At 53.8% G+C, this 8612-nt stretch overlaps 1 protein-coding gene across 3 annotated transcripts; it reads right to left on the reverse strand.

The window, feature by feature from the left end:
- Positions 1–1411: 1411 nt before the first annotated feature.
- On the reverse strand, positions 1412–7512 carry CUNH19orf38 (chromosome unknown C19orf38 homolog). Of its 3 annotated transcripts, XM_024207131.1 has the most exons (8): positions 6884–7512; positions 5943–6266; positions 5230–5274; positions 4885–4977; positions 3249–3276; positions 2930–2973; positions 2469–2506; positions 1412–2158 (listed from the first exon to the last, which is right to left on the reverse strand). In XM_024207131.1, the coding sequence occupies exons 1-8, from the start codon at positions 6969–6971 to the stop codon at positions 2036–2038; spliced, it is 783 nt and encodes a 260-aa protein (XP_024062899.1). In that variant the 5' UTR covers positions 6972–7512; the 3' UTR covers positions 1412–2035. The 3 variants fall into 3 exon arrangements, with proteins under 3 accessions (XP_024062899.1, XP_029769946.1, XP_029769947.1); XM_029914086.1 differs by lacking the exons at positions 1412–2158; positions 2469–2506 and having other exon boundaries at positions 2776–2973; positions 5943–6953; XM_029914087.1 differs by lacking the exons at positions 1412–2158; positions 2469–2506; positions 4885–4977; positions 5230–5274 and having other exon boundaries at positions 2776–2973; positions 5943–6953.
- Positions 7513–8612: the final 1100 nt, after the last annotated feature.

Genomic DNA, 8612 nt, shown 5'->3' on the forward strand with positions numbered 1-8612 from the left:
CACGGGCCAGGCAGGGGGCCAGGCAGGGGGCTGGCACCGGGAGCACAGGCCACCAGGAGCACGAGAGTCAAAAGTGCAGACATCAAACCGTGGTCATTAGGCTCCAGAGTCAACAGCCATAGGGATGATTAGCCTGCCCAGGTATCTGCAGCTAGTGTCAGGAGAACAGGGATCAGCTGTTCTCCGTGGGCCCCGAGGGGAATCGGCTTAACCTGCAGCACCGGAAATCGAGATTAGAGGCCAGGAAAACCCTTCTAACGCTCAGGGGAGTGACGCTCTGGAACAGGCTGCCAAGGGAGGCTGGAGAATCCCCCTCATTGGTGGGTTTTTAAGAACAGGTCGGACAAACCCCTGTCCGGGCTGGTCTATGTTTACTTGGTCCTGCCTCAGCGCCGGGGGCTGGACTAGGCGACCTCTCGAGGTCCCTGCCAGCCCCCCGTTTCTATGAGTCTGTGAACAGGCCAGTTCACCGCTCTCAGAGGCAGGGTTCAGGCTGCCTGCAGACTCAGGTACACACCATTGCTGCGGCTCACACTGTGAAGGGCGAGAGAGATTTGATTTTAAAGAACTAAACCTTGGGCTCTGGAGCACGACCCTTCACAGCCCTTGCCACGCTGCGTGCTGCGGCAGACCGTGAAAACCCAGTTCCTTCTGTCCCAAATGCATCATCTCATCCTGCCTGAGTGAAAAGAAGATCACCACTTGTTGTTAGCAGTATAGGGCTTGTGACACCCAGCCAAACAGCTCTGATTCCATCCAGGAGAGGGCAGTAGTGACAAGACACATTCTCCAGCTCACCAACAAGGAGACAGAGAATTCTCCAGAACAGTTCACGCCTCGCCCAACAACAAATTTACATCTTTATTGAATCAGAAAATGACCTTACAGTTTCCAGTGGCAGCTGGAGACACTGTAACACTTAGTGCTTAATATCTTCAAAGAGCCTGGGAAACAATCCTGGGGGGGGGGGGTCATTATCATCCCTCTTACAGATAGGGAAACTAAGTCACAGAGAGGGGAAGAGACTTTCCTAAGGTCACATCGCAAGCTGGGTATAGAACCCAGGAGTCCTGGCTCCCTGGTCTAATCGCTAGACCACACTCACTTCCTACAGAAACAAAAAGCAAACGTATAAACATTCTGCAAAGCCCCTCAGTGAAAGTCACAGGCAGAAGACAAGGGAGTTAGAGTTGGGGGGAGTTAGGCGGGAAAGCAGTTCCTTTGGGGCTTCCACGCTCGTTCTCTCTCGGTGATTCCAGATGAAATGTGTTTGGTGTGCAAATCCAACTGTCCATTCCCAGACACAGCCGCATATCCATCCATCCATCCCCACTCCCACCCCCACCCATCCATCTATCCGTCCCCAGACACACCCGTCCATCCACCACCATCCACCCCCAGACACACCCCTCTATCTATCCATCCCTATGTGCATCCTCTGTCCATCTCAGGTTTACAGCTGCTGCTCATCACTGCAATCCAGGAGCACCTTCCGTATACGATAGTCTGACGACAGCCTTCACGGCAGTGGACTTTATGGAGTCTTTGGCTCTCCCCCCATCTCAGGTCATCCTGGGGAAGCCCTGCTTGGAGGAAGGGGATTGTGGAGGGGTGGAAAGGGTTGGCTGGCTGGTGTGAATGTCGTTCTGGCTACGGTGGAAGAATCCACTGCCAGCCACACGAATCCTGCCCCAAAGATATGCAACCCCAGCTGGGCTCTTCCTGCTTCCAGCGTCTGCCCCAGGGATCGAGTCAGCTGCCAGGGCTGAGCCAGTGACGCTGCTCACGGTGCGGGAGGTAGACTAGATTCTGGGCGTCTTTTCATGGTGTCCATGTCACGTGATCCTGGAGGCGCACAGCAAGGCACGAGGCTTAACTGAAGCTCATTCTCCTCTCGCACCCCGGTAATGGCCCCTCTGGCAGATGCCTCGTTCTGGGGGAGACTCCGAGCCCAAGGAAGGACTAAGGAAAGGGCCGGGGCTGGGACCAGGGGGTCGCTAGCTGGAGCATCCGGGGCCGGCCTCCACCCGGGCCCTCATTGCAAGGACTTGAATGTGCTGAAGCTGTTGGTTCCTAGAGAGGAAGCGGAGCGGAGGCTTTTCCTGGAGCCTGGGGAGATGCAGGCATCTTGGCTGCCTGTGGCTTCCAGGTCCATTTTCTTGCCAAATGGAAGGTGGGGGGAGAGACAGGGAGAGAGGATAAAGTAAGGATCTATGGGGGGGCCCAGCTTGGGGGGGGGGGGGGGGGGGAATCAACCATTAACCCTTTGCAAACTGCACCCTCCAGGTGAGACGGCGGCGTCATGCCACTGCAATGCAAGCTCAGCCCCTGACTAGGGGGCTGCCTGGCAGCTGCTGGCCTGGGAAATACTCGCCCATGGACCCAGCAGCCGCGCCCAGCTTGAGAACAGCCCGTGTGCCCCATGGCAGCTCACGCCCTCTCCGCAAAGCCCTCGGGCGATGACTTACCACTGAGACGGTGAACAGCCCGTTATCGAACGACATGTCTGCAAAAGGAGAGAGGAGTGACGTTACTGGGGCTAGGCCTCGCAGACCTGCAGCCCCTCTCACCCCAAAGGGATCGCTTTGCCGACTGCCAATGTCAACTGCCTCTGGGGTGGAACATGGCAACTATTTCCCAGTGCACAGCAATGCCCCCCAGCAGGAGAGGACAGGACCTGCCAGGAAATGCTGCTGAGGCTTGGAGAGGTTGACTTACTTCATTTGCAAGTTAGTGAACCCAGGAGCCTATGCTGCCAGGTCCCAGTGACTGAACCAGCAGACCACAAGCCTTCGCAGAGCCAGGAGTCCTGGCTCCCGGTCCTTCCACCTCCAGACACGTCACCCGCAGCCTCCTCCTGGCAGCTGTCAAGGCCGCCTCGGGGTCGCCCTGACCTCACAAGCACTTGGTATTTGACTCTAACACAGACCTGTTGTGGGAAAGTTCCTTTCTGTCCAGCACGATTCCCGATCCCTGCAAAGCAGACACAGTGAGATCCATAACTAACGAGGACACTTTGCCCTGCTCCAGCCCCTCCCGGCCTCAGGAGACATTTTCAAAAGCATCCAAGTGACTTAGGACCCCAAATCTAATTTTCAGAAGGGATCTGGGCACTCTGGCACCTAAATCCCATTGAAAGCCAATGAGAATTATGCTCCTTAATGATTTTTGAAAGTGGGGAGAGTTTCTCCTTAGGCCACATGAGCCACTGTCACCAAGTGACATTAGATTTCCCGAGCGTCTCTCACCTTTTCAGCTGTTGTCTTCTGGCGTTAACTGGTAAAAAGGAAACAGATGTTATGGTGTCATAAAAGCAATGCTGGGGGTAAGATAGATAGATAGATAGATAGATGGGTGTGTGACGGGTTGGGTCACAGAGACCCCCTTGGGATTGTCACCTGATGTGCTGAGACTACCTCTGAGCCCGTTTTCCCTGGCAGCTTGGGACTTCAGCACCCTGCCTTGTTGAGCCAGACACGCCAGCCTGCTGCAAACACAGACCCAGGTCTGAACCACGTCCCCAACAAGCTGCAGACTTAACTGAAAACGGCTTAGAAAGTGCTCCTGTCTCCAGCACCCAGATACCCAGTTCCCAATGGGGTCCAAACCCCAAATAAATCCGTTGTACTCGGTATAAAGCTTATGCAGGGTAAACTCATCAATTGTCCGCCCTCTATAACACTGATAGAGAGAGATGCACAGCTGTTTGCTCCCCCAGGTATTAATTACTTACTCTGGGTCAATTAATAGGCAAAAAGTGATTTTATTAAGTATAAAAAGTAGGATTTAAGTGGTTCCAAGTAATAACACACAGAACAAAGTAAGTCACCAAACAAAATAAAACAAAACACGCAAGTCTAAGCCTGATACAGTAGGAAACTGAATACAGATGAAATCTCACCCTCAGAGATGTTCCAATAAGCTTCTTTCACAGACTAGATGCTTTTCTAGTCTGGGCCCAATCCTTTCCCCGGTACAGTCCTTGTTCCAGCTCAGGTGGTAGCTAGGGGATTTCTCATGACTACAGCCCCCTTTGTTCTGTTCCACCCCCTTTTATAGCTTTGGCACAAGACGAAAATCTTTTGTCTCTCTGGGTCCCCACCCCTCCTTCTAAATGGAAAAGCACCAGGTTTAAGATGGATTCCAGTACCAGGTGACATGGTCACATGTCCTGGGAGACCCCAAGCCTTCATTCTTCCCGGCCTGACTCACAGGAAGGCTTGCAAGTAAACAGAGCGATCTACAGTCAATTGTCCTGGCTAACGGGAGCCATCAAGATTCCAAACCACCATTAATGGCCCCCACTTTGCATAATTACAATAGGACTTCAGAGTTATATTTCATATTTCTAGTTTCAGATACAAGAATGATACATACATACAAATAGGATGAACACACGCAGTAGATTATAAGCTTTGTAATGATACCTTACAAGAGACCTTTTGCATGAAGCATATTCCAGTTACATTATAGTCACACTTATTAGCATATTTTCATAAAATCATATGAAGTGCAACGTCACAGGGTGTATGGGGATAGATAGATAGAGGGTGAATGGGGATAGAGAGAGAGAGAGAGAGAGAGAGAGAGAGAGAGCTGCTCAGCTCCCATGTCTCCAGTTGAGATGAATGGGAGTGGTGGGTTCTCAGCAATTCTGTGTATCAGCCTGGGGGGGGTCTAGTTGGCTAGTGGACCCTTTGGAAAATTACTGTCATCAATGACTTGGCCAGGACACACCCAGTGGCAAAGCCAGGATCAGGACCCAGGAGTCCTGAGTCCCAGTCCCCTGCGGTATAACAACACCCTGCCACACCAGCCGAGCTATAGGTGGCCTCTACAGCTGATCACAGGCAGCCCAGGACCCAGCTTCTGCCTTCCTCGTACCTCGCCTGACTGCCACAACTGCTACCACTAGGCCCACGGTCAGAAGCAAAGCTCCAGCCACGCTGAGGGTCACAGGGAGCAGCCACGGGGAACCTGGACAATGCAGAGAAACAGCTGGCGTTACCTGGCCCTATTCAGATACCAAAGGGACCCCACACAGCCCTCCCCACTCCGAGCACCAGACTGTATCCGCAACTGGGCAGCTTTGGAACAGGGTGAGCACCCCCCAATCTCCGTCATAGCCATGGCCTTCCCCATGGTTCTCCCCCCAACCCCGACTCGGGGCTGTAGTCTTGTTTCCCAAGCCCTGGCAGATTCCCTGCCTCTTTCTGTCCTTGCCCTTACCTTCTGGAGCAGCCGTGGAAGCTGGGGGAGGGGCAGTCGGAGTTGCTGGGGGAGGGGATGTTGACAGATTTTCAATGGAAAAGAAAGGAGGAGACAGTTTGAAAAGTTGCTTTATTCACACCGGTTTGCAGAGTCAAGATCAGGCCCCAGGAGTCCTGCCGACCCACACCCTGCTCTGAAGACTAGACCCCACTCCCTCCTCCAGCCAGGACGGGACCCACGCCCAGCCCTCCTGTTTGACCCATGAGGCCCCACTCCCACCCAGTACTGGGAAGGAAACCCAGGAGTCCTATCTCAGCCTCATGCGCTAGCGAAACCAAAATCTCTCCCAGAACCAGGATCAGAGCCCAGAAGTCTGACACCCAAGCCGCCCTTGGTACCTTTCACCATGCAGCTCCCTGCTCTCACCACTAGGAAGGCACCTGACCTGCCTCACAAACTCTTCAGCTCAGCCTCAGGCAGCAGCTTTGAGTTGGACTAGCTGGCTTGGTGCACCAACCTTTCGCCCCAGCAGAGTAGGACTGGAAGAGCACTGGAGGGCTGAGAGGCATCAACGGAGCTGGGGGAGGTCGAGGGAGCCCAGGGCTGGCTCAGGACGGAGGGGCACCGGCAGAGCTCGGGGGGGAGGGGGGAAGAACTGCACTACACTTGCCCACACTCCCCCGCTCTCTCCTCAGCTCAGCCAGTTTCCTTCGGATCTAAAAGCCCTTTACCTGCCATCGCAATCTCCACCACATTGCTGAACTTTGACATCTGCCAGGCACTCTCGTTGTAGCGGCGGTACCGGCACCGGTACTGCCCGGCGTCCTTCCCGGTGACGTTCCCCAGGATGAAGGTGACTTGGTGCTGGGCCTCCGAGGCAAACAGCGTCTGTACAGGCTGAGCCAGGTCCATCTTCAGCAACCAGAACTCGCTCTCCACGTAGGCTCTCGGCGCGATGCAGACGAGCCGGGCGGAGTCTCCTCGGGCAGGGGGGTCGGAAGACACGTCCAAGTAAAAAAGTGGGGCGGGAGTTAGGCTGGGACCTGCCAACGAGCCTGGAATAGCCAGGGGAAGATGGAGCGAAGTGATGATGCAAGGTGCCCATAGACTGGCAGCTTCCTGCACACCACAGGACGGGCTCCTGTCCTGCCCACTGGGGACAGCATGGGCTGTGGCAATGCCAGCTTCTGCCCTGCCTGCCCCTGGGGACACAGGGAAGCACAGCAGCGCCAGCTTCAGGAAACACCCAGGAGTTGATCCACAGCTCTCCGAAAGAGGCCTCAGAGGGCACGTCCCCACTGCAATAAAACCCCTGTGGCGCCGGGGCTGGGCTGCAGGGCTAACAATTGCAGTGTAGACGTTTGGCTGGGGCTGGAGCCCTCCAAAGTTTATGCCAGGGACAAATTTGACCCAAAGGCTCAAATGGGTGTAAACGTGACTCCGCTGCATTGACAGCTCCCTCCATTTTCCTGCTGAAATCCCTTCTGGAGATAAAGCCCAGCCCCCATGCCCTACAGTTACCAAATCATTGGTCACTTATTCCCCTCACCTCCCATCTATAACTGGCCTCAGACATACGATACAGCATGAGCTTCTTCAGGTCCCTCGTCCTAGAAGAACACTCAGAGGGAAAGCTTCCAATACAGTTTAAATAGAGGGGAAGAAAACATACCAGCTAAGAGAAAGAGAATCCTCAGGCTCATCTTTCTGCTGAGCGTCCTGGATCTTTGGTGACTAGACAGTAGGAGCCCAACATGCATGGAAAGTTCCTAGCTAGAAGTACACGGAAAGGAGAAGGAAGTTTTGCCCTGCCCAAGATGGAATTTCACCATCTCGGGAGGAAATTACAGAATGTCCCGGAACGTAAAAGGGCTTTTCTTCCTTTTCCTACGGCAACGAGAATTTAAAGCCTCACATAAAAGCCAAAGGGCTGAGACCGCCAGCGACCTCAGCCATGGTGTACATTACATGCTAGGTTCTGGGCACAATTCTCTTCTCACGCCAATCTGATACTGGTGGGATTCCACTGACTTCATCAGAGTTACTGAGAGCCAGGCCCAAGTGTAAATTCAACGGCGTTACTCCAGATTTACAGCAAGCATAACTAAGATCTAACTCGGGCCCTAAATCTTGTGACAGTTTCCTGTGATCTTACCGTACATCAATGGACTGCAGCTTGCAGGCCACCCATTTATATTTCTCTAAATCTCCAAATACTTGACAAGTTATACGGGACTCACTTCCCCCATTACTGAAGTGGGACACAGCACTGCTTGCACAACACTTGGACAGGAAATGATGAATAACCTCATGACTAGCTGAAAGGGAAGACGCCCCAGTTGAAGGTTAGCAGTGGAGACAAGTAGAACGAACAAGCACAGGTAGAAATGCAGTCGCTGAATAGCAGAGGTGCGATGATGCACATGTAGCTGTACCTGCACGTGGTCTTGTGTGTGCATGTGTGTTATGAATTCTCCCTCTGCGCCCAACCCAGAGGGTGTGCGTCTCTTAGAGCTCTCAGCCCGAGAGCTTGGCTCTTTAGCTTAAATTGTAGAAACTCACAAAGTTCCCTGTTCAGTCCTCGGTATGTTGGCCAAGATAGTAGCCATCACATGTAAATTTGTGTGTTCAAGTGTTGTCTGCATGAGTGCTGTTTGTGCCTGGGTAGACAGCATGTGTACACACAAGCGGTGTGTGGAGCACGTGTCCATCACAGCCCCCTACTAGGCAGACATCGACCTTGCTTGTGCCTATGGCAGTTCATACGTGGTTTCCAGCCAGCCTTATTCTGTGGAGGATCTCTGACGGCCACACTCATGAGACGCCAAATTATTGTGACTGAAAGTTCATCTGCGTCCCTTGGATACCGGCGGCTGCTTCTTGTTCGTCGCAGCAGCAAGATGGACTCTGTCATGGCTCTGTCCCAGCCCCCTCCTTCCAATTCCGTTGCACGGGGAGAGGGGAGCAGGGCTGATAGAAAAATACCACTTCCTCCCTCTCCTAGCAAGGTTCTTATCCAGCCCCACTCCTTATGGGTTCTGAGCCCCATGAAAATATTTATCTTCCCAGCAGCCCTGTGAGGCAGGGAAGGGCTCATTCTCTGATGAAGTGACTCACACAGGGGAGTCTGTAGCAGGGCTGAGCATTGAAATCAAAATCTCCTGGGTCCCAGCCCAGTGTCTTAAGCCACAAGCCAAGCCACGCAGCCCTTCCTGTCCGAGCCCATCCTCCTGGAGCAGAGCGGAGCATGATGGGGGATTCCCACAGGCGATACCCCTCCAAAGTTCTGCTCCCTGAATGTGCCCCACCCGCAAAGGGGCGGTCAAAGGCCAGACGCCATCGGTCTGTCTGGCCCCAGCCGCGCTCCCAGACCTGCCCCCGTCGCCATCCACCGGCCCTGG

Source organism: Terrapene carolina, unplaced genomic scaffold (assembly GCF_002925995.2).
Source record: "Terrapene carolina triunguis isolate 2854851 unplaced genomic scaffold, T_m_triunguis-2.0 Scaffold30227, whole genome shotgun sequence".
Taxonomy (NCBI): Eukaryota; Metazoa; Chordata; order Testudines; family Emydidae; genus Terrapene; species Terrapene triunguis.

Coding starts and splice junctions, on each gene's coding strand:
- CUNH19orf38 (XM_029914086.1), bottom strand. CDS start 6,660: ATGCAGCGGAGTCACGTTTACACCCATTTGAGCCTTTGGGTCAAATTT. Junction 4,978..5,229: donor TTCCACGGCTGCTCCAGAAG/GTAAGGGCAAGG, acceptor TGCATTGTCCAG/GTTCCCCGTGGCTGCTCCCT. Junction 3,277..4,884: donor AGTTGTGGCAGTCAGGCGAG/GTACGAGGAAGG, acceptor CCTTTTTACCAG/TTAACGCCAGAAGACAACAG.